At 35.2% G+C, this 25,802-nt stretch overlaps 1 protein-coding gene across 9 annotated transcripts in view; it reads right to left on the minus strand.

The window, feature by feature from the left end:
- The window catches only part of ABI1 (abl interactor 1), a 92,335-nt gene extending 80,107 nt beyond the window's left edge, over nucleotides 1-12,228 (minus strand). For 2 of the 9 annotated variants that reach the window (XM_052001028.1, XM_052001019.1), the window contains exon 1: nucleotides 11,753-12,226. In XM_052001028.1, the coding sequence (XP_051856988.1) occupies nucleotides 11,753-11,869 (117 nt within the window). In that variant the 5' untranslated portion in view covers nucleotides 11,870-12,226. Of the gene's footprint in view, nucleotides 1-11,752 lie in introns of all 9 variants that reach the window. The other 7 variants (XM_052001020.1, XM_052001022.1, XM_052001027.1 and 4 more) reach the window with 6 other exon arrangements.
- Nucleotides 12,229-25,802: the final 13,574 nt, after the last annotated feature.

Consider the following 25,802-nt stretch of genomic DNA (forward strand, 5'->3'; position numbering starts at 1 on the left):
ACTGGGAAACGAATGTGAACTATTTGCATTTTTGATTTTCTTCCCGAGTTATTATTACCTTCTGAATCCAATTCTCCCTGTGCAATAGGAGAACTGTTTGGTTCTGCAAACATGTATTATATCTAGGATATACTGCAATATATTTAACATATATAGGACTGCTTGCCATCTGGGGGGGGGGGGGTGGTGGAGGGAGGGAGGGGAAAAATTGAAACATAAGCGAGTGCAAGGGATAATGTTGTAAAAAATTACCCTGGCATGGATTCTGTCAATACAAAGTTATTATTAAATAAAATAAAATTTAAAAAAAAAAAAGAATTAAAACATTTTAGAGGTGATATTTTTTTTAAATTTTATTTAATAATTACTTTATATTGACAGAATCCATGCCAGGGTAATTTTTTTTTACAACATTATCCCTTGCACTCGTTTCTGTTCCGATTTTTCCCCTCCCTCCCTCCACCCCCTCCCCTAGATGGCAAGCAGTTTTATATATGTTAGATATGTTGCAGTATATCCTAGATACAATATATGTTTGCAGAACCGAACAGTTCTCTTGTTGCACAGGGAGAATTGGATTCAGAAGGTAAAAATAACCCGGGAAAAAAACAAAAATGCAGATAGTTCACATTCGTTTCCCAGTGTCCTTTCTTTGGGTGTAGCTGCTTCTGTCCATCATTTATCAACTGAAACTCAGGTCTCTTTGTCAAAGAAATCCACTTCCATCAAAATATGTCCTCATACAATATCGTTGTCAAAGTGTATAATGATCTCCTGGTTCTGCTCATTTCACTTAGCATCAGTTCATGTAAGTCTCGCCAGTCTAGAGGTGATATTTTAATACATGCCAAATACTTAACCTTCACTGGCTTATACTATTAATACCTATTAAAAGACCTTATTTTTAAAGCTTTAATTCAAAAGAGTTATTATAGTATGTTAGTTCATCCAGCATGTATTAAATACTTAGTATATACCAGGCATTTTCCTAAGCACTGGGAATAGAAAAGTAAAAAAATAGAATTTGCCTTCAAAGATCTCCCCGTCTAAAAGAGGAAATAACATGCCAAGAACTATGGCCAAACCATAGAGACCCAATAAATTGGAGATAAGCAACAGAGGAAAGCCATTACCATTAATAAAGAGGAAAAGCTCCGGGTAGAAGATAGGGCTTTAGTTGAGACTTGAGAAAAGTCAGAGAAGCAGGAGAAAGTTCCCAGTATTGGGAAACTTCCAGGGAAAGATCTCAGTCTGGAGATAGAGTATTCCATGCAATGTAGAACAGCATCAAGAGCAGTATTACTGGGCTGCAGAGTACATGGGCGATTTAAGGAGAAAAAGGTTGGAAAAGTAGTAAGACTAAGGAGGACTTTAAAAACCAAACAGCATTTTAAATTTGCTCAGAGGCAACAGGTAGCCACCAGAGTAGACTGAATGCGAAAGTGATGTCAAGCTTTCCAAGTTAATCAGTTAGCATAAGGTCTCTCTCTGAATTTAAAGTATTTATTGTTTGGGAGAATGTAATCATTATATGATGTTTTCCCTATTTCCAAAGAAAGTCTAACTACTCCAATACAGTTTAAAAGAAATGTCACTGATTATTTACTTTTCTTCAACAATAGCGACTCCCTTGACTATTAGCAGGTTAGTCTTTCTCCTACCTACATTTCCTCCAAAGCTTTCCTAGATGAGCTAGTATGATGAATAAATGCTGAGTTTGAAACCTATACCTTCCAATTACCAAATACCTCAGTAGCCTTAAGCAAGTTCCTTAACATCTCTAGCAATAAATTTCCTTTTCTGTAAAATGAGAACTTTGGACTTAGATGACCTCCAAGGTCCCTTAGAGCTCTAAATCGATGAATCTCTAATTCTATATTTGTCTTACAAAACTATGATTTTGATTCCCGAATAAGAATGTAAATTCCTAGCTGGCAATATCCAATTACAATTACATATTTCTCATCGTTCCTTACACAGAAGGTACTTAACTATTTCAATTTCACAGATAACCTGTAAGACTCATTATAATCTAAAGAACAAAGAGAGTCACAGCCTTTTGCAATAATAGAATGGTAGAAGCTTCAGAAAAGAGGATCCTGAATCAAACTAAATCTCCAATATTATATTCAATCTGTCAAAATATAAGAGCACTCCCTACAAAGAAATCTATATATATTTTCATTGCAAAATACCTTTTCTAGAGCTGTAGTTCACAAATAATTTCGTCAAGGCTCTTGCAAAAAATTAATTATGAAGCAATGAATAGAATAAAAAATCTCTGTCTCTAAAAGAATTGCAATATTGAAGCAAGAGTTCTTTTTGGTTCTTTTTTTGTATGAGCAAGTATCAATAAACATAAACAAAGCAAGACTTGAAATCACCATTGACAGCTTCCTCCACTAGTCAGCAAGCTAAAATTAAATATTTATTCTGCAGCTTAATGGCATTAGTGCAAGGTAAAAGGTTTCTCAACCTACAACTAACTTAGCAACAAGAAGCTGACCAGATTGATCCTTAATAAAAAAGTAATTAATCTGATTCTATTGTCTGCAAAAAGCTCAAAAATTGGATATGTGAGGGAATGGGAAAAATAAAAGGAAAATGCAGGCTAGAAAAGAGATTTTTTTTGGGAGGAGTTCCCTGACACCACGTCTTTTGATTTCTCTATTAAAAAAATAAAAAATGCTATTCAAATTTGTCACTAAGACACCTGCTAGAAAAAGAAGCTGTGTGTCTCATGGGAATTCCCCTTCTTCATCTCTCCCACTCCTCAATCTGGATCTATTCTACCTTACATGCAGTAATAGATTCTGGGTACAATGAATGAATTACTAAAATCTTTTAGTGTATTACATTGATACAATGAAACAGATATATGAAAATATTTGAATAAATGGATTTCTATATTAATGTCAATAAGATTCTTGCTCAAAAATCTTACTATTCACAAACCAAAACTGTCACTTGGTGTTTAAAAAAAAAAAAAAGTTAATTAGCTAAAGGATAAATTCACATGCAAAATAATTTTATAAGACAAAATCATTCACCTACAGAAACAATTAACATGCAGTTAGAATTCCTATACATATAGCTTTTAAATTTTAACAAGAATTACCCAGTGGAGTGCAAGCTTAAAGCTCAATATATTCATTAGCTACTAGCGCATACTTAGCAGTGTGATTAAAAATGCAGGCCCCACTACCATAAAATGAAGCCATTAAACCTATCAAGTCAATAAGCCATACTAAAAATATGATTTTTTTAATCAAATTCAAAAAAATCTTCTTATATGCTTCCAACAGATTCTCTCTCATACCATTGGAGCCTCATAAGATTAACTGTCCTTTTTTGGAGCAATGTAGTTAAGTAAATTTTGAATGTGTTTAAATGTACTCATCTTAAAAAAAATTTTTTTTTAAACTTACAAATTTTACTTTGACAACCTACTTCAATTCCAAAAGAAACTTGGAATTTTGTTTTAAAAAAATGAGATTGGTAACAAATTAGTGGGAGACAAGCATTTTGAAAGAGGAAGTAATCAACACAAATAAAAGCAGTATACATTTTTAGAACTGAAAGTTGGAGATGTGTATTAATACAGCTGGGCTTCTGTGAACAGTTTCATTAAGTTCTAACAGTTAATAGCAGAACTAAGTAGAATTCTGTCTATACAAAAGATGCATTTTCTGTAATAAAAGAGGAACTAACCTTCTAATTTCCTCCTATGTTGTAAATAAAGGTCCTCAAAAATGCTAAACTCTTGCCCTTTTATAGAAGCCAGTTAACTGTCCAATTTCATTATAAGTTAGCATGATAAAATCCGACTTAAGTTTTCTTTAAAAAATTTTTACTATCATTTCTAGAACGCATAATATTCTAATAGAAAACTTTCAAAAAATTCATTTGCAATTAAAAATCAAGCGCAATCAGGGCAGCTACCTGGCGCAGTGGATAGAGCACCAGCCCTGAAGGAAGGAGGACCTGAGTTCAAATATGATGATCTCAGACACTTAACACTTTCTAACTGTGTGACCCTGGGCAAGTCACTTAACCCCAATTGCCTCAGGGGAAAAAATCAACTCCAATCAAAAATTAAGCATTATCATTTGTTAAATAGCTAAAAACACTGCATCACTGATTTAATATTTGGGATGACTTTAATTACTAGATGATATCATAGCAGTCTCAGAAAAAATAGCTTACAATTTTTCAACTTTATCATCTAGAAACAGTTTGGGGTTTGCAAATAGTATTCCACAATACACTCACTAGAAGACTTATTGAAAAGTACCTATATAATGTGAAATTCTGTATATCAAGCCCTCTTTTTAACTGTTTTACATTGAAAATCTGACTATTTTTCACATTACATTATCAGAATATCAAAATTCTCTAATTGAAATTTTAGTTATGTAAAAATTAAAATACGATATTCTCAAAACTAGAAGGAAATTCTTAATCTGGAGTTTAATGAAGTATATTTCAATGATAACTATATTTCAATATAATTCCTTTGAAATAATCCTACATACTTTATGGCTTTGAAAACATTATTCTGAGGTGTTCATCCATAGGATTCCCCAAATTGCCAAATCATCTAATCCAAACCTCTCATTTTTCAGATAAGGAAATTTAAAACTTAGGGAGATTAAGTGATTTTCCTAAAGTGACACAGAAAATAGGCAAGAAAGGCAGGATTTAAACTCAGATCTTCAGACTGCAAATCCAGGGCTCTTCATACTATAATGAGCTGCCTCTAAAGGAGGTATATTTTAGCCCCTTGACATAAAGATAGGAGATGCCTTACCTATCAAATCAATTTAAAGAACTCTGTATGAATATACAGGCAAGATTTTTCCCTTTTGCTTTCACACTTAAACCCTAGATATGTTAACATGCTGCACTCCACCCTCCCCCCCAACCGCAGGAGCTGAAAGGAAGGAAGACATCAGGACAGGGTGTAAGTAACTCTAATGGCAGCGTAGTGGCGCAGTAATTCTAGCTTCAAGGTCCTCCACCCAGCGCAAGCTTGGGAGGTTCCCTGTCCCATGGGCAGTACAATGACCTCAGCTGCCTCTTGGGGGTAAGAAGGTGGACCAAATTTTCTCCAATCTGGGGAGGCTCGATCATTACAGCCTCACCGCTTCCCTCAGTCTTCCCTTTCCACATAAAAATAAATATTAACCCAGTGGGTACAGATAGACTTTACCACAATTCTGATGTCTTTAATGATTTCATTGGCCCAGCTAACCAAAGCAACAGAAACCAACTGGAAGACATCAAATTCAAAGAAGGCATTCAGGGACCCAGGTTACTCCACAAATTAGGAGCCACAGAAAAGAATTTCAATGAAATCCGGTGTAAAAAGAACAGGATTGCAGTCCCAAAAATACAGCAAATGATTTCACCTCTTTTTCACTAACGTTCCTGGTCTGTAGAATGAAGAGCTTTAATTAAATGACCTTTATTTTCTTTTCCAGCTCTAAATCCATGATTCTATTTTGTATGGCTCTCAAAAAAATTCTTCATTCTCCCACTCAAAAACAAATACTATACTAGCCTATTAGCACAATAAAAGATTCATGACAAGTTTCACTGCAGTTCAAATATATTTAATATTATCCCTTCTTAAAATTTAATAGGTTACCTAACCAATATCTATTTTGATATATACCTTTTGTTCTGAAATTTTCTTAATGAATATCACTGTTTTAATAGACAGTCAATTTCTGTTAAAGAAAATTAGTATTATTTCACTCTACTAATGGAAGACATAAGCAAGAAGCAAAGTTTTAAAAAAAGATTTTACTTTTGGTAATATACTATCAATGATGCTGAGAAATAAATCAGTCCTTCATTAATAGAAGACATACTTGTTCAAACCAGGAAAAAAAAAATTCAAGAAATTTTCAAATTCAAAGAAAAATCCAAAAAAATTCACTACTATTTTTTCTGTTCAATCAGTACTCCTGCTATAAGTAGCTTGAGATCAATTATCTGTACTACACTATATAAAGTCACATATTCCTTTTTATATTGTTTCATATACCTTGAGTGTACTGAAAATTACTTCATTCAATGTAAGAAGTACCTGATGGGGACAAAGGAAGGAGAGGTGTAAAACACTACTAAGGTTTATTTTTTCTTTCTGGTCAAAACATATCAACCAACACTGAAAACAACACTGAAAAATTCCAATAAGTTTGTTTTGTTTTTTTTCCCCTTTACCAAAGCCTCAAATTACAGTTTAACTTGTTCCTATTTTTACCTCTACTTCTCCCATCAGCAGTATTTTATGTACTTTACTGGAATATATTTGCATATTCCTCTCAATGTCCCTTCAGTCTTTTTTTCTTTATGGTAAGGTCTACCCTTCATTAGACTTGGACTTTTAATTCATGAATATCTAAAATTAAGTACACAATTTCACCAAAATTATAGAAGAGGGTTTCTTCAAAATCAGATTCACAGCACAAATGACACACGAAAAGAGTCATTTTCCACTCTAAGAAGTGTTAGCATACTCTGGAGATTAAATCAGCTGAGAAAACATGATTTAACTCTTCTCATGATTAAGAGAATATTTTAGCAATTACTTTAAAAAAGATTCTCACCAAAAGAATGACACAAAATCTTATAGCAAAGCCAAGATGATTCAGAAAAAATGCTAAAAAAATTTTAATAAAACCTGATTATAATTAAAGTTTTAAAAAATTATAGGTCCAAAGAAAAAGATGCATATTTCTGGACTCAATATAAATTTCAAATATTACATTGTCGTATGAATACAAAAGTACCATTTATGAAAACATAATTATCACATTAGACCAGATCTGTAACCTACCCATCATTACAATCTGTCTGACAATCACCAAAAGATGGATTTCACCCACTTACCTCAAAGATTAAAAAAGCTTCTAAAAGATTTTAGATTAATTTTAGAAATTCATTTGTGAATCAGTCACTCAAAAGTAGAATTAAACTTTTTTATTTATATATCTAGTCTATTCTCTTTAAAAGTACAGTGGAAGAAAGTGACTCTGAATTCAAAAAAATCTGGGTTAGTATATTAATCTACCAGGCCTCTGTCTCCTCATCTGAACAATGAGTTGGTTGGAGTAAATGGCCTCATAAATTCTATGATCTTAGAAAAATAGGTAACTTAAGCTGCCCTCCTGACAGAATGGAAAAACTTGGAAACTACTAGCTGTGTACCCACAGGTAAAGTCATATAACCCTTCTGGACTTCAGTTGACTTTTCTGTAAAAGAAAATTTTTTCTATAGTAACAACCTAATAGTTACTTTGATGTTCAAATTTAATAATATATGTAAAGATCAGAAATGCATATACCACAGAATTCCATGGACCATTATTCCATGATTTTGAATAAAAATAGGATAATGCTTTTGAATATTTTCCCTCTGGTTTCTTTTCTGATGGAACTAAGTGTTTTATTCCTCTATCAAGTCTTCACAAAGGTCTCCAATGCAAGCTGTAAACCAGAAATCAACCAGCTGTCAAAGAAGTTAATGACTCAAAGAAGAATGCTAATAGTATCCAGTGATAATTGTTACAGCTCAACATTTCACATACTAGAAACAAGGTGTCACTTTTTGGTGGCATTTTAAGATGCATTTACTCAACCCTTTTTTATACACAGCACTGCTACAATGAAGGAAATACCAAGTTTAAATAAGCTTTTGTGGAATTTATACACAAACCATAACACAGACTCACAAACAGTAAGGATACTACAAGTTGCTCAACAAATTGTCATGTAAGGAGTGAGGAAGGACATTCTAAGTATTAACAGCCCAATTGGACAGCTAGATGGTGCAATAGACAGAGCACCAGTCCTGCACTCATGACCAAATTCAAATCTGACCTCAGATACTTAATACTTACTAGCTGTGTGACTCTGAGCAAGTCACTTAATCCCAACTGCCTCCCCCCAAAATAAATAAATAGAAGAAGAAATAAATAAATGAATGAATGAATGAATGGATAAATGCGTAGACAGATAAATAAATACAGTGCAAATTCAAATGCATAGTTCTAATATATAAACTGTTGCAGAGTTTGATTGGAAGAGATCAGGGAGGGAAGCCTTATAAAGAAGGCTGTAATGATAAGATAACATAATGTGAAGGGTCTTGAATGAACTCAAAGGATCGTTGGAAGCATATTTGATAATATTTGATAACAAGGAATCAAATGAAGCAAATAACATGATGTGTATCAAAGAAAGATTAATCTAGAAGCAATGCAAAAGACAGAGTAGGGAAGAAAGAAATTAGAAGCCAAAAGATTTATTGAGCTACAACTGCATAGAGAAATGATCATAAATGCCTAGTCTTGAGGGGTGGAAGAGGAAATGGAACTTGGTAACTGATTGGATACAAAGGGAAGAAATAGGAAAGAAGCACAAAAAAAAAAAAAAAAAAAAAAAACACCACCTCTGGGTCACTCTGACCAATTCAACCAGAATACAGATTTTCCAACACACTTTAATTTCATTTTCTAGTAACCACTGTACCAGTAATATGATTTCAGAAACCAACTGTTCAGACAGTCTACAGTGTTCTCCATGACATTTAATTGCAGAGTTTGCAAAGTCATTTCCATTCCTACAATCCAAACTAAAACTGTGAGGCCATACTTTGTCTTCAACAAGGATAATCTACGAATTTACATGACATAAGTTTTAGAAATCTGCTCTAAAAACTAATCTAACCAACAAACCCATTTGCTACGAAGTCTCACTACATCACACTAGAATAAGATTCAGGGAGTGGAGAGGGACATCTAGTCCAACTCTTTTTCTAATTCCCAAATTCTTGACAATGGTCATTTTACTTCAGTTTTATGATCTGAAATGAAACAATATTAGTCCATATCAATACTAGTCCATATTACTTTCTAATAGCTCTTTTAGGAAGTTTTTCCTCACATTTTACCAAAACATTTTGTTTTCAATAACACTCATCCATTCACTGGTTCTAATTCTCAGATGCCAAGCAGCCTAAATCTATTCTTTTCTTTAAAATGATAGCCTTTCAAATATTTGAAGGCAGTGATAAATTCCTTAAATAGCCAATCTGTAAAAAAGATCAAACCCATATTCAAGTTACCACTTATAAAATCATAAAGCTACTACTCAACTTTACCTCAGGACATACAATGTTCCTTTCAAAACATTATATATCTGTACATCATCATCATTACCCTGTCCAAAGATATTTGTTTTCATAGTGCATTAGTTCCTACTATCAGAAAGCATCTGGGATACACAAAAAGGTGACAAAAGAGACTCAAAAAAAGTCATTTTTCAACTTTTAGGTCAAACACACAAGAGAACATTACTAAGAACCTCGTCCAGCCACAACAATAAGAACAGCAGTGGTGATACCTTCCACTAATACCACATTCACTTTCTAGCTAATTTGAACGGCAGGGTGGGTTAAAGTACGCAGCAGAGCCTAAAACATAAAGGACTATATTCTAATAATCAGTTATATGTACCAGTCATATTTTCCTATCTTTTTAATGACTTAGGATAAAAAACAGGAGTTCAAGTGACAAAATGAAAAAGTTTGAGAATCACTGATAGGATTCTTGGCTTTCTGGTTTTACTAGGGAAGATAAGTATAGAATATGAGGCAACTTATGTTAATGGAAAAGACTGTTGGTAGAGTTTTAACTGCTTCCAAGTTTTGCAATAGAAAAGCAGAAACAACTACAATGACAAAGAAAGAAATTGGACAGGTTAAAACGTGTTATTATACCATGTACCTGTCCTATTTTCCAGCATATAAAACTAAATGGAACCTCCCCTTTTTGAAGTACCTACAGACTTTGGAAATAGGCTTTTAGAGGATTCAAATAAGGTATTTTATGTTTAGACATGTAAGATCCTTCGAATTTTCACCTGAATTTTTTTGTATCTTCAGTTTAATATGTGCTTTTTATTTTGATGAACTACAGATTATTTTTCAGTTTGCAAAATCAACTTTTTAAAAAAATAATCTTTATCATAAATAAAACACGATAATCTTTTCTACATTTTTAACATGATTAAAAGAGCACAATGCCTCGCAGATAGTAAGGGCTTACTGTATGTTAAAATGAATATGAAGACTCTAAATATTTACAAAAGCAACCCCTCCTTCTCTTGAGTTTTAAGGAAAGATAAACTGGAGGAAATGCAAGCACTATCAAAATAACTGCATACAGGATTTTCTCTATACCTCATTATTGAAGCAACTCAGCCCTTTGCTGAGCCCGGGCGCTCACCCTTATTTGCTATGACTATCCAATATTTAGAGAACTTCTTACCACATGATTAATATGAAGTGTCCCATATGATGTAATACCATCCATTACAATTTCTCCATTATTTCCACACTCTAAAAATTTACAGCTGAGTTGTGAGAAATGTATTTCCATCTTATCTGAGTTTAAGAAAATCAGATGACAATCGCTTATAAAAATTACGTAGACAATTTTCTTTTCATGACTTTTACATAGATAGACATTCTCTAGGTTTCATGACATTATTAGATGACTTTTACATTATTAGACAGACCCCACATAATTAAATTATTACATGATTTTCCATTATTAGATATTCTCTAGATCTCATGACTAAATTATTACATGGCTTTTACAATATTACACATTCTCTAGGTTTTATGACTATATTATTACATGGCTTTCACATTATTATATAGTGTTCCCTGAGTCTTCCACATCCGCAGGTCTATGGATATGTGTATGGATGCTTGTGTAAGTTTCTACATCCTAGATGTATATCCGTATGGGTGTGCTTTTGAGTATAAGCGCGCACATACATCTTCATATCGTTTCCTGCCTCGGAGACCTTGGCTCTTTACCCACCCACCTCGGAGGGAAGGACAGGAAAGTGCGCTCAGAAAACTGGGAAGCTGAGGCTCCGAGTTACGGATCAAGCCAGGACTCTGAAGAACTTTTAGCTCTCCAGAGGCTCGGGGAGCGGAGCGTTCATCCCCGGCGCCCCTCCAGCACCAGGCGGGCTAGAGAATCGTCCCGGGGCTCGGCGGCCCGGACCCCCAGAGCAGGAGAGGCCCCAACCCGAGCGGAAGTGAGACAGAGACCGGGGGAGCCCAGGGCCGGCCGGGGGTCAGGGGCCCTCGGCCCGTGGGCCCTCCTCGCGGGCGACGTGACTCAGGACAAATAAAAAAATGAACTAGCCTCCCCGGCACACCCTGTGGGGCGAGCTGACATAAGCACCCCCTCCCCCGCGCTCACCCCACCCTCTGCCCGACACACACCCGTACAGTCACACACAGAGACATGCATGTACACACATGGGTTCTCCTACCTAAGCCGCGGCGCGCACACACACACACATACAACCTTACACTCACACCCGCTGCCTCCGTTTCCCTCCCTGTGCCCCCTGCTCTCCGGACCGGACTCCCTTCGGGCGCGGCGCGCCAGGGGCGGCTGCGCGGGTGGCAGAGGCAGCTGGACCCGGAGCTCGGGGGTAGTCCGAGGGGCAGCTCTGCGGGCTGGGGGCGAGGCGGCGGCAGCGGGTCCCCTCCGGGCGCTCACCCATTTTCTCGCTCTCCCCCTTCTCTTCCCACCCCAGCCCACTTCCTGTAGCGAAGCCCGGGCGGGGGGCGGCGGACGGCGGCAGCTGCTACTCCCGGGACCCGGCCGGGCCGGGCAGAGGCTGCTTCTCCTTTCCCCCTTGCTCCCCCTCTCACCTGTATGTAGTTGTTCTCACAGTAGTCCGCCACCCGGGTCAGGTTCTGGTAACTCTCGATCAGCGCCCTCTTGCCGGACGGGATCTCTTCCTCTAGGAGCATCTGCAGCTCTGCCATTTTCCTCCCTTCCGCATCGCTTCCCCTCGAGTTCAAGAGACAGCAAGCGGTGGCAGCGGCAGCGGTGAAACAGCAGCGACGTGAGGGAGTCCAAGCCTCCGAATCTCTGAGTCTCTGAGTCTCTGAGCTTCCCAGCCTCCCAGCCCGGATACAAGCCGCCTACCCGCCCTCCCGCCTGGTATTGTGGGACATCACCTCCTCCTCTTCCTCCTCCTCACCCCCACCAGGGACAACCTCGCTCTCGCAACTCGCGAGCTTTCAGCTTCCCCTTCTCTCTCGTCCCAACCCCCCGCTGTTTCTGGACTGGGAAATTGGTCTTTTTCCTTTCGAATTGCCCTCTGGGAGTTGTAGTCTTCTCTCCCCACCACGCCACCCTGGGGACTTTCCCTGGATGGCCACTGCGCACGCGTGTGTGAGTTCCGGGCGGGAGGGAGAGGGGAAATGTGGAGGTGAGAGGAAAGAGGAAGAAGCTTGGTGGCTTTAGGTGGGGAGCCCGCGGAGAGGCCTGTCAGCCTTCTTGCCTGCCAGCAGGTGGCACCTGAGAAGTGCACAACGTGGCTTCCTGGTTACCACCCAGTTGTTTGTCAGCCACTGGAAGAATCCGAAAAGGGACGCGCCAGTGGGCGCGCCTTGACCTTAGCCTTGCCCTTCCTGCAGCTGCGGGGAAAGGTGGGCCGGCTCAGAGGAGACACAAAGCTGCCCCCCTTTCCGCCCTCCCGCGACCCCTAAAATGTTCCCTGCGCCGGTCTTCCTTCGCATTTTGAAATCCTCGGAGTCTAGCACACAGCAAGCGCATAATAAATACACATTGCCTCCTCCTGACTTTTCGTTGTCTCTTCAGTCGAGAGGGATGTCCTTTTCCCGATTTTGGATTGCTACCCCTGGGGCAGAGTTGGCTGCACTAAATGGAATGGCATCAAACTAATTTGGAAACGTTTGAAATCGTTTGTAATTCTGGCCCCCAACAGGGATTGTCAAATCTACTAAGCGCCCATCATCTGCCAGGAAACTGATACCGGAATAGGGAATTCACTAATTGACAAGCACTTATTAAGCCCTTGCTGTATACGAAGCCTCCCCCAAAAACCTTTATATTCTTTCTCGCCAGTAGTTAAAAACTATATTTGTCACAAGTAGTTAAAACTTGTATTTTTAACTTGTCCTAATAATAACTAGCATTTATATAGCACTTCAAAGTTGGCAAAGTGCTTTGCATATAAATACCATTTTTGTATCTTTAATGACAACCCTGAGAAATGTCATACCTATTTGAGTTAGAGAGGTTAAGTGACTTGGTCAGGCATATATCCTTGCACTGTCAGTCAGCCTCTGCTGCCCTCAGTTTCCTCCTCCATAAAATAAAGATAATTATGACATCTTCCTCCCAGTTATTATTAGGAAGATGAAATGAGATAATATTTGTAAAAGTCATACAAATACTAATAGCAGCAGTTAAGTGTTTGGGGTCGAATTTGAATTTAGATTTTTGATTCCAGGTCCCCATTTTGCTTCTACCTGAACTTCAATAAAATGGGTTTTTCCACATACATAATAGAAGAAAAAAGGGTTACATGGAACTGTGCATCATTTATTATGTACAGCTTGCTTTTCTTTTTAACCATACATAACTATGTTATATAGAAAATATATAATAGTTGTGCTTTTTAGCCTTCCTTAAAATATAAATCAAAAGGGATGATTTAGAAACATCCCTTTATGAGCAAAACTACAAAACACTTTCCACACAAATTAAGTCTGATCTAACCAACTGGAAAAATATTAAATGCTCTTGGATTGGGCAAGCAAATATAATAAAGATTTAGAAACATCCCTCCTGATTATTAGACCAATAAATCAGTAAATGAATTACTTTCCAATTCATATTTAATCATATTATGCACATAATTTTAAAATAATTGAATATGAGTTATTAAAAATGGATTATGTCCTGTACATATTAGCCTCTTTAGGAATAAAGACAGGGGACTTGTGATTTCACTAGTATTGTGATCTCCCAGATGAGGAATCTCCTTCCCTCAATGCTGGCTGACATTTTTTCTTCAAGTTATAATCTTTTAAGAGTTGCTCAGGTAGAAATGCATAACAACAATAACAAAAAAAAAATTTAAATATAATGGTGCATTTCAACAGTATAATTGTTTTATAGTGATTAAGAAAAATTTTCCATTTGTCTACAATGCATTGCCATCTTCAAAATACTTTCATTTAATCTTTATAGCAACTCTCTAAAGTAAGCAGAACAGGCTTTATAATCCCTATTTTAGAGAGGAAGAGAAACTGAAGCTCTGAGAAATGAGTCAGAAGCTAAGTGATTTATCCAATTTAAGACATTATGAGGGAGAAACAGAAATAGAACCCAATTTTAAGATTCTTATTCTACTCAATTTTACATGTACTTGCAATATGTAAAAAATATGACCATTTGAATATGCAATCATCAAATTTTTTTAAAAATTATTTTCTTGAATGATATTTGATGATTTGGAGGTTGGAAAATAATGTCACTATAATTACAGGGCAACAGATCAGAATATTTCAAATCAGAACTATAATACTGAGCTGGATAATCATTAGACCTTTACTGACTCTACCATCTATAAAAATCTCACTTTGAATAAATTTTGCATTATGAGAAAGGGATAGAGTTTAAACCTTGAAACTATGAAGCACAATTTTTCTATATTTCAAACTTAAAAGCTTATATGCTATATAACTCATAATTGTAGAATCATATTCTGACAGATTAAGTTAACTATTCTAGACTCTTTAGAACATATAGTAATAATAATAACTAGTCTTTTTTATAGCACTTTAAAATGTGAAGACTAATTCATATATTTTATCTCATTTTGTCCTTATCATAAACCTAAGAGTTGGATGCTCTTATTAGCTGCCTTTTACAAATGAGGAAACTAAGGCAGAAAAAAGTTGTGACTTGCACAGAATCACTCAGTAAGAACCTTAGGCTGTATAATAGCATATACATATAATTACTAAATTATAGCATCAGAGTATCTTAAGAACTGGAGCTATTATTTAGCTCCATTTATTATTATTATTATTATTATTATTATTATTTAGCTATTATTTAGTTTAGCTTCTTAGTCAATTCAAGTCTTACTTCCTTGACATTCCTAATAGAAAAGCATTCAACTTTCTCTTGAACACTTTTTGATGGAAGATCAATGAGCCTCTTCTCAAATATTGCTGAGACACCTGGCATATAATAAATGCTACATAAATATTAACTATCATTATTATTATTATTTTCAGTGTTAAGGAGCATACTACTTTAAAAGGGCTTCATTCCAGTAAGGAGATTACTACTTGAAAAGGAGCCCCATTCCATTTCTAAGTCTTAGAAACGTTTTACTCCTATTGTGCTAAAATCTGCACCTCTTAAAATTTCAACCATTTGGACTAGTTTTACCCTTATAACTGATGCAGCATTAGTCCTCCATTTAATATCCCTGTCAAGTGTACTGCATACATATAACTCCATATATCGACAAGCTAAAAATTCACAGTTCAATTCACTATTCCTCATGTATCATAATTTTCAGATCCTAGTCATGTTCCTTTAGACACATGTCATTGACCTCAGATTTTAATCCAATTCTCCTAAATCGATCTAATTACTAAAGAATACAGCAGGACTGTCCCCCTTCTTTTTTCTGAACATACTCTTAGGTACTTCAAAAGATCTGTTATCCCCATAAATATTCTCTCTACAGATACAGATTCCAGAATATCTGTATCTTCTTGGCCGATGTGATTATTATTCATGTCTGTCAATGAATATATGGACAATCTATCCAAAGTACTGAATGCCTTTTCTAGGAATTTTAATTTTTAGTTTCTACCTTTAGAATACATAAATTGTTTTAACAAGTCTAATCTTCTAATAATTAGATATCAGAATTTTCTGAGAGCTGCCTTAAAATTGAGTGGGGCTCCTTGGGAAGAAGTGTGGTGTTCCTCAGCTTTGTCATTCCTTATGCTTCCTACATGACTACCTTTTCCAATCATATATATACTTCATGATATCTTTTTTTTTTTTAATTTGCTTTGATAGCTTTTCTTTTTATATCACCATCATTTCTCAAATATCCTTGCATCACTGAAAATTTTTTTCTTGATAATAGTTTCAGTCATATCCAACCCTTCTTGACCCACTTTGGGGTTTTCTTGGCAAAAATACTGGAATCGTTTGCCACTTCCTTTTAGAGCATATTTTACAGATGAAGAAACTGAGGCAGACAGGGTGAGTGACTTGGCCAAGCTCACAGTTAGCAAGTGTCTGAAGCCAGATTTGAAGTCAGGAAGTTGAGTCTTCCTGCCTCCAGGTCCAGTACTCTATCCACGGGAACACCTAGATGCACCATCCCTTAAAACAAAGATTAGGAAAAAATGGAGATGGGGGAAGTGGAGCAGTTAAGTAAAACCACAAAGGGAGGGGGAGATGTAATATCTCTTGTTGCCAAGCAAAGGTATTTATACTGAGGCAGTATTGTGTTTCTAGGTTAAAGAGCTAGGGGAGGGGTAGTCCAGAGTGCTGTTCTTTACAATTAACATTGTTTTTATGTGCATTATTTTCCTGGTTTTGCTAACTTCACTCTGCCTCAATAAATCTTCTGGGGTTTTTCTTCTGGGGTTTTTCATGTTCATCATTTTTTATAGTACCTACAATATTCCATAATATCTGGGTTCCACAATTTGGAAAGCCATTCTCCAATCAAAGAGCATATTTGATGTTTTCAGTTATTTTCTACTACAAAAAGCAATGACAGAAATATTTTGGTGTATATTGGACCTCATGTTTGTTGATTGATTAATTTGATCTCCTTGAGAATATAGCTAAAAGTGTGATCTCTAGGGCAAAGCTTATGGAAACCTTAATCAGTCTTTCTCCCTTCCTCCCTCTCTCTTTCTCCCTCTCTTCCTCCCTCCTTCCCTTCCTCTTCACTCTTTTCCTCTCTTTTTTTCTCTCTTTCTCTTTCTCTCTTTCTGTGTGTCTCTGTCTCTCTCTGTGTGTATCTATGTGTGTGTGTCTATCTGTCTCTCTATGTTTCTCTCTGTGTCTGTCTGTCTGCCTCTCTCTGTCTTTCTCTCAATCCCAAATTGCTTTCCAGAATTACAATTCTACCAACAGTGCATTAGCATTCTTGTTTTTCCACCAATCCTTGTTCCCAACTTCCACCTCCCCTTTTTTTACTCATCTTTGCTAGTGTGCTAGGTGTAAAGTGAAATCTCAGATTTTTAAAATATTACATTTCTTTTTTATTAGTGATTTGGAGCACTCTTTCTTACTGTTAATAATTTTCAGTTCTTTTGAGAAAGAGATTATTAATTAAGTGGTCAAACAATATAAACAATCTCTTTTATATTTCATGCATGTAACTGTCATTGGCCATATGCTTCAACCCTGTTGCACTATCATAGTTTCTCCACTTCCCACTACAATTTTGATTATTTTGCAATCCTGATGCTTCATGATTTGTAGCCTTATAGCATCACCAGTAGAATACTGATCATAAAACAATGGACCTTTTGTATCAAGAAGCACCTTGGACTGGTTGAAATCATGCGGTTTCTAAAATGCAATACAACCTTTTTTTTTTTTTTAAATCATGTTTCATTCATGGAATTTGTATCTTCAACCACCACTAGCACAGTGCCTGGCACATAGTAGGCACTTAGCCCAAGGCAGGGGTTGTTTAGTCTGAAGAAGAGAAAAATTAAGGGATGGAACAAAAGAGGAAATCTTTTTATGTGAAAAAGGGATTAGACTGTTAGATTTGGCCACAGAAAACACAAGTAGAGGGGATGGGAGGTAGATTTGGCTTAACATAAGGGAAATAATGCTTTAAAAAAAATTACAGATGCCCCCAAATCATGTCCTTCTTCAATGGGAAATGAATATCCTAACTCTAGGAGTCTTCACTTAGTGACTGCTTCCCTAGGAATGTTCAGAGGGCGAGGAGAGGGCCAGGAAGAAGGCAGGGAGCTAGTCTTTTCCATTACAGATTGAACTAGCCTCAGAGGTCTCTTCCACTTCTGATATTCTGTTACTATACAATTACCCTCCTAGCCTGATCGTAGAATTTTGTATCAGCTTTCCCAGATCTTCCTGAATCTTCATTCTGTCATGCTATATATTAACTATATAGTTTATCTTCCCATCTTTGTATAATATGCCTTTTGCTACTTCTCAAATTGGTTAATGGGAATACTAGTTGATCTTAACATTAATCAAAGTGAGTATTTAATCATTTCCTCTAAAATAACAGCTATTAAAAGGAGAGATCTATTCCTAACTTTATCCTACTAAGTTTAGTCTTCATACTATTTGCCAAAATGCTGACTTCCTGAAAAAATCTTGGATGATTTCCAGGGAATGTAGTTGAAATTTTCCTATCATTCTTATTTATAAACATCTACAAAATGTGCACTGCATTTTCCTTGGTATCATGTTTTTACCATAAATCCATCTTTATAAAAAAAAAATCAGAGAATTTATACCACACTTATCTTCAGAATGACTATATTAAAATGATCTCTAGCTTTTGTCCTCTCTATAAAAACCCAACATTCGGCCTTGCTATAATAGATTAAGAGCTGGATTTGAAGTCAGAGAGACAGAGGTGCTAGACCTGGCTATTTCAGAAAGTAGTTGTGTGACCTTGGTAAGTGATTAACCTCTCAGTGTCCAAAGCAGCTCTCTGAGACCATAAGTTGCTAAGCAGGTACTAATTTACATCTGTGGGCCAAGTTTCTAAACCAGAAGTTCTCCAAATGGATAAAAAGCCTGCAGAAAAATTTTAAAATTCATAACAAAGTAGGTAAATATTTTGAACAAATCTGTCATTTTTGGATACTAATAACTTTAAATAAATTTAAAAGAATATTTCTAACATATTATATTGAGTGACTTAATATCGATAGCTTTTATTTGTAGAGTATCTTTACCTTTTGTAAAACTTTACCCTAACAACTAACTACCTGTGAGGCAAAATTATTTCAGTGAAATGAAAATAGTTGCAAGCATATGATTTAAGAAGACTGAAAGTGTGAGGAAGAGGTCTAGATTATGAAGGACTTTGGATGTGAAACAGAAAATTTTATTTTTGATTCTTAAGGTAATAGGGAGCCACTGAAGTTTAAAGAGTAGGGGAATAACACGATCAGATCTACCAATTTAGGAAAATCACTTTCCTGACTGAATGAAGAATAGATCAGGATGGGAAAACACTTGAGACAGACAGACCCACCAGTAGACTGTTGCAGTAATAAGAGTCTACATCAGGAATAGCAGTGTCAGAGAAGAGAAGAAGGGGGAATTCCAGAGGTATTAGAAAAGTGAAATCAACATTGACATTATAACAAAGTCCCACAGGCTTTAATTGTGAGCCTGGAACCTTGGTCTTTCTGGCTGCTATACTACAGCTGCCTCTCAAAATCATAGTTCATTATTATCATTTTTTTAAATCATTGGCTGCTGACCATTCATTTTCATTCTCAGTTTTATACTATCATGTATAATCTGCTATTGTCTCCAACATTAATTTGGTCTTTCCAAATGGATGGGAAGCTGCTTGAGTGCAAAGACTGATTGCCTTGAACACAGGGACTTAAATTCAATTCAACAAACATTTTTTTCTATTCATCTAATGTTATTTTCAGGGTACTGTGCTAGTCCTGTCTACAAATCTAGAGGAGGAAGGAAATAATTCTTGCCTTTAGGGAACTTCTGTTCTAGGAAAGGGAGGAAATGCACCTTGCCCATAGATAAGTAAATACTAAAGCACAATAATGTTCTATATCTAGAGCACAGATTTGGGTAGGTCTCTTCTGAGGTCAAGAAAATCCATTGGCAACCTATCATTTCTAAAATCAAATCTTTGTCATTTATAACCTAACTCCAAAGTACCTTTTCAGCCTTGTAATACATTATTCACCTTCATGAACTTCCTTCAGACAAACTGGCCGTCCTGTTATTCCTCAAATACAGCTCTTCATCTCTAGTCTGCTCCACAAATATCTAGAATACATAGCTTTCTCAGCTCACTTAGTCCTTCCTTCCCTTCAAATCTCAGCTTAGATGTCATTTCCTCCATTGAAATCACCTTATATGTATTTTTCCAACATTTTATATATTTTTTATACTTTTATGTTGATATGTACAAATTGTCTTCCATTAGGAAATATAAATTGCTTGAGGGCAGGTACTGCTCCATTTTTATCTTTGAAACTCCAACTTCCAATATAGTGAATGGTCTACATAGTAAATGTTTTAAAAATTCTTGTTAATTTATTACTAGCTTGAACACAGTGTAACTTCAGGGGAGAAAAAAAAATATGAAGGATGAGTGTTAAAGAGGAGGCCTCAGATAGGTCTGCTTCAAATAGGAGCTGGCCCCCTAAATTGTTGTTAAGTTGAAATTAATCCCATTTCTTCTTTACATCTCATAGTACCCCTACAGATGGAACATAGAGACAATCCCAATGGGCATACTCCATTTTCCATCATTTATTCTAATGCTAATAATCATCTGGAATGGCTTTTCCATTTCTACAAGTTAAAATCTTACCTAACCTTTAAAACCAGACTTATGTAGCACTTCTTCCAAGAAGTTTTCCTGAATCCCCTTCCAGCCAGAAGTGATTTCTTCCTCATCTAAATTTTTGGAATATAATGTCAGATGCGATTTCTGGTTTGTTTTGTTTTGCTCAACTGTTTTTCTTTTTTATTGGGGAAGAAAAAGAGTTTGGAAATTATTGTGGAATAAAAATGAAAAGTATCAGTCAAATTTTTAAAATGCATTTTTAAAACACTTAAAAAAAACTTTCCTATGCATTTCCCATTCTATATTATAAGGCTCTGTATGGACATGCATTATCTCTGTTGCTTTGCAACTGGGACCATGTTTTGTTTGTTTGTTTTCACTTCTGCATGTCACAGCATCTAGCAAGGTGTCTAACACACAACAATCACTCATTAAACATTTATTGAATGGTTGATTAAGTAAGTGAATGAATGAGGGAATGCTGTCATGAATAGAATGGGAGTCAGGACTACTATTCCACAAGTCAATAAATTATTCTGAGCTTTATCTTCCTCATTTCTAAAAATGTACATTGGGAAAGATTGTCTCAAAGGTTTCTTTTAATTCTAGAATTCTATCATGGTAATAAATTAATCTTATTAATGGTTTTCATAACACAATAATATAGAGTTAATTTTATAGTTTTATATTTTGAAGCTAAAAACTACATGTTTAAAGTGATATTGGTTTCCAAAGAACAGAAAGAACAAATAGTCAATTCATTAAATTATGGAGAAATCAAGGGAGTTGAGAAAAACATCTACTTCTGCTTCATCTACTTCATTCTGCTACATCAAAACTTTTAACTGTGTGGATAACAAAATGTGCTAAATCCTCAAAGAGATAGTATTGCCAGACCATCTTGCTTGTCTCCTGAGGAACTTGCATGTAGGCAAAAAAGCAACAGTTAGAATTAAAAGTAGAACAATTGATTGGTTTAAGATTGGAAAAGGAGTACAACAAAGCTATATGCTATTACCTTATTTATTTAATTTATATGTTTGTATATCATAAAAAATAGCAGACTGAATAAATCAACAACTAAAATTAAAATTGATGAAAAAAATCAACAATCTTAGATATGCAGCTAATATTACTCTGATAGCAGAAAGCGAAAAGGAATTATGAAGTGATGAGGGTGAAAGAGGAGAGTGTGAAAGTTTAACATTAAAAAAAAAACTTCTAAGATCTTAGAAACTGGTCCCATCAGTTCCTAGAAAATAGAGGGAGAAAAAAAATGGAAGCAGTGTTAGACTTGGACTCAAAGATCACTGCAGATAGAGACTGTGACCATGAAATTTAAAAATGCTTGTTCCTTGTAGGAAAGCTATGGCAAATCTAGACAGTACAACTAAAAAGCAGAGAAATCATCTTGCAACCAAGATCCCTATAGTCAAAGTTTTTTTTTTTTTTTCTCATATCAATATATGGCTGTGAGAATTATACTATAAAGAAAGCTGAGTACCACAGAATTGATATTTTCGGATTGTGATGTTGGAAGAGACTTCTGATAGTCTCTTGGACAGGAAGGAAATCAAATTAGTCAATAACTACAGAAATTAATTCAGGCTTTTTTACTGGAAGCTCAAATACTGAAGTTGAAACTGAAATACTTTGACCACATAATAAAAAAATGAGAGTCATTAGAAAAGCCCCTGATTTTGGAAAATTTTGAAGACAAAATGGAAAAAGGATGTCAGAAGTGAGAAGGATAGATAGAGCCATGGAAACAATGAACATGAGCTTGGACAGATTTGGGGACAGGTTAGAAGGCAAGAGTAGGACACAATTGAACAACAAGAAAAACCAAGTTATTGAGTTATTTCATATATGTAAGTTAAAGGAAATACTTGGAAAAGCCAGAAAGTAAATCATCACTAATTCAAAAGAGATAAACATTTGAGGAATGCTTTTCTGTGCTATATTAGGAAGGGAATATTAATAAAAGCAAGGCACTTAACTATTTAATTTTTAATAAACTAAAGTTTGTGAATTCTGGATTTGCTTCTCCACAAAAAAAAATAGTACAGTTATTTTTAATAAGGGATCATATATGGTATATACACACACACACACACACACACACACACTACATACCATAATTATACAATATATAGATACATACAAACATATATACATATAAGCATGTGTATATGTTCATATATATTCTTTTGCATTGATATGTATATACATGTAAATGTATATATATGTGTGTGTGTTATGTGTATGTGTATATATATATATACACAAACACACACACACACACACACACATATATATATATCTCTGTGTGTGTGTGTGTAGGTGTGTATAAAACTTAACAAAGAGTCTATAGAATTAAATTAGGAGGAAGTCCAAATTCTTAAGTCTACTAGAGTCATAGACTCATAGATCATTAGAGCTGAAAGGAACCTTATAGACCATGTAATCTAACCACTCTATAAATAAAGAAACTGAGGTCCAGAAGAGTAAAATTATCTCGGATGCCAAATCTAGCCTTCATTCTATTACACTACCTCTTTCTTCTTCTGATTGAAATACCTTAAGTTTTTTAATCAAAGAATTCTTCTCCATTATCTCAGCATGATCTCATTTCCTTTGAAATTAAAATGTCCTAAAGAGAAAGAACTGTCTCCTGCTTCCTTCCTATTTCCCACCACACCTAATGTACAGTGCTGTGCATAAAGTAGGCATTTGATACATTTAGTTAATTTTATTTAATAAATAATAATTTAATAAATTTAATTTACTTATTAATTTTATTAAAATAAAATTTAAAATTTATTAATAATTTTTTGTGTGAAAATGCATCTTATGAATTTTTTTGAACAACTCGTCTAACTTTTATATGTGTATGAAGACTAATTCTAGGAAGTATATTCGTAATGAATAGCATTAGAAACAATAATTTCTGGAAGTATTTTTATTAAAGTACCTTATTAAAATACTAAATAATAAAAGCAAAAGTGAAGATTTTCAATCCTACTATAAATAGAAACTATAAATACTAAACAATCTTTTTAATTTCACAATAAGAACAAACTAATTTTATTTCCATTTGCAGTAAGAGTTAATATAGCAAAGAAAATTAATTTTCAATGTGTAATATCTGCTTATTTTGAAAGAAAAAGTTTTCCTTTGTTAGCATTTTAAAGACTCAAACCTAAAATAAAAGTAGTTTAAATTGCATTATAAAGAATTATTAAAAGAAACACTTTATAGTTCTTGGTTTAAATATGTCACTGCAAAAAAAAAAAAAAAAAGTGCAGTTGTCGCATTTTTTTTGAATTCCCAAGATGGAAAAACTACACAAAGCACTCTTTTGAGAATTCAGCAGCTGTGCTTTGAAAGATTCAAAAAGGGCAAATGCTAACATCAACCATTTTAACTACTCTAGAATTCAAAATATTGCAGCTTCTTTCTCAGAATAATGTATATTTTTTATCTATTAATAAGAAATTTGTTCATATGTTCAGCAATTATTAAATACCTAGTCTGTGTAAAAACAGTCCTGATGCATATGGTAAAAATACAAAGATGCTTGCATCATTCAGAATCATTTGTTGAAACTTATTTTGATGTATCTCCAGATTTCACCTTTTTTCCAAAACCTACCTTCCATACGCCTACAAGATTCTACGCTAGTTTGTATCAGTGGCATCTCAAACTCAAAGGAGGAGATAGATGCTAGAAATATTATGAAGGTAGAATTGGTATGACTTAGCAATTGGTTCAATATGGTAGAGGAGAAAAAAAATCACAAGATCATATATAGATTTAGTCTTGAAAAAAGCATCTTCAGTATGAACTTCCAGAAGTAGTGCAGATTACGTGGCATGAATACTGCTCAAAATGGTTATGCTTCTGCTTTTAAAAATTTTGAATTTTATCTCATACAGCATTCTGTGATTATAATAGTAACTTAAAATTTTGTAAAGTTAATCTTTAAGGTAATTAGATAAGAATTTCATTACTGCTAAGCAGCTGAGAAACACCTCTTAGAATAATTTTATAAAGCTGCGATAAAAAAACAACTAGTAGCTCTTCTGTAGTCTATTAAAAAAAATTTAGGATTACAGATTTAGTACTAGAAGGAGCTTCTAGAAGTTGTCTAGTTCAATTCTCTCATTTTTCATGTAACAAGGATTCTAATTCCTTTGCCATAACTTCCCACCTCACGAGGCCCATGGAACAGATTAAAAACTTTATCAGAAAGTCAGTGTACTAGGAAAGGGAGGAAAACGGTCCTGTTACACATAGATAAAGAAACATAAGCTAAGAGATGTTAAATAATTTGTCAAAAGTCACATGAGTCCTCTGATGCCAAATATAGCATCTCTCTCCTAGTCAGACTTTTTTGGGGGTAAGTGGAAGTAGGGGGTTGGTCTGAACTGGTAATTCCATTGGTTTAAGGCAGGGGGAAAGCGGGGAGTGTCAAACTCTTATAGAAACAGGGGCCACGAATCCTTATAAAAGGATCCCTGACTGAGCATATTGACTTAGTTTTAAAACATAGTGTTATGCTTTTGAGTATTTGATAATTTATGATGTTATCTATTCTTTGTGGTATTTTAATTTATTTTGTTAAGTATTTCCTGATGACAATTTAACCTAGTTCCAGTGCATTTGGGAGCGTTGTAGTAGGCCTCCTCATTTTCCTCACTGGAAAATCCTTCCACCAATTCAGCAATTCATCTATAATCTTATAGCCTTAGAGAACTGCCTAATAAGTTGACTTGCTCATGCTTACATAGCTTGTATACAATCATACTAGCTTACATGCTAGTATGTGTCAGAGGCAGGGTCTTTATTACTCCAAAATTAGCTCACTCCCTCACTGTTCCAGGATGCACCAAATCCCCATATTGAAAGATACCAGGATCTTTAATAAGTTGATCAGCCACTCTCCCAGAGGCCAAGAGCTAACCAGCCATGGAAATGAAATAAAAAGCCCTTCACTCTTGTGCTTGTCAGGGGCCTGAATTAAGTTTAAGCAGATCAACCAAAATTGGTGGTAAACATATGGTGATAATATTAATGTTTGTAGCTTTACAAGCTAGTAGATGTCACTATTTTAATAAGCTATATTTATGCCAAAGTCATGGTAGCATATTGGTTTATATATTATTTCAATGTACAAAAATACCCATTCTGGATGACTGTGAGTCATGGAAGAAGTTTCTAAAGAATTGATACTGAAAATCATCTAAAAGGGGAACCAAAGGAGAAGTGCATGGTAGCGGAAAGCAGACTTCATCATGGTATTATAAAGGAGCTTCTGAGTCAAGTGTGCCAATAAAGAAAAT

This window comes from Antechinus flavipes, chromosome 5 (genome assembly GCF_016432865.1).
Source record: "Antechinus flavipes isolate AdamAnt ecotype Samford, QLD, Australia chromosome 5, AdamAnt_v2, whole genome shotgun sequence".
Taxonomy (NCBI): domain Eukaryota; kingdom Metazoa; phylum Chordata; class Mammalia; order Dasyuromorphia; family Dasyuridae; genus Antechinus; species Antechinus flavipes.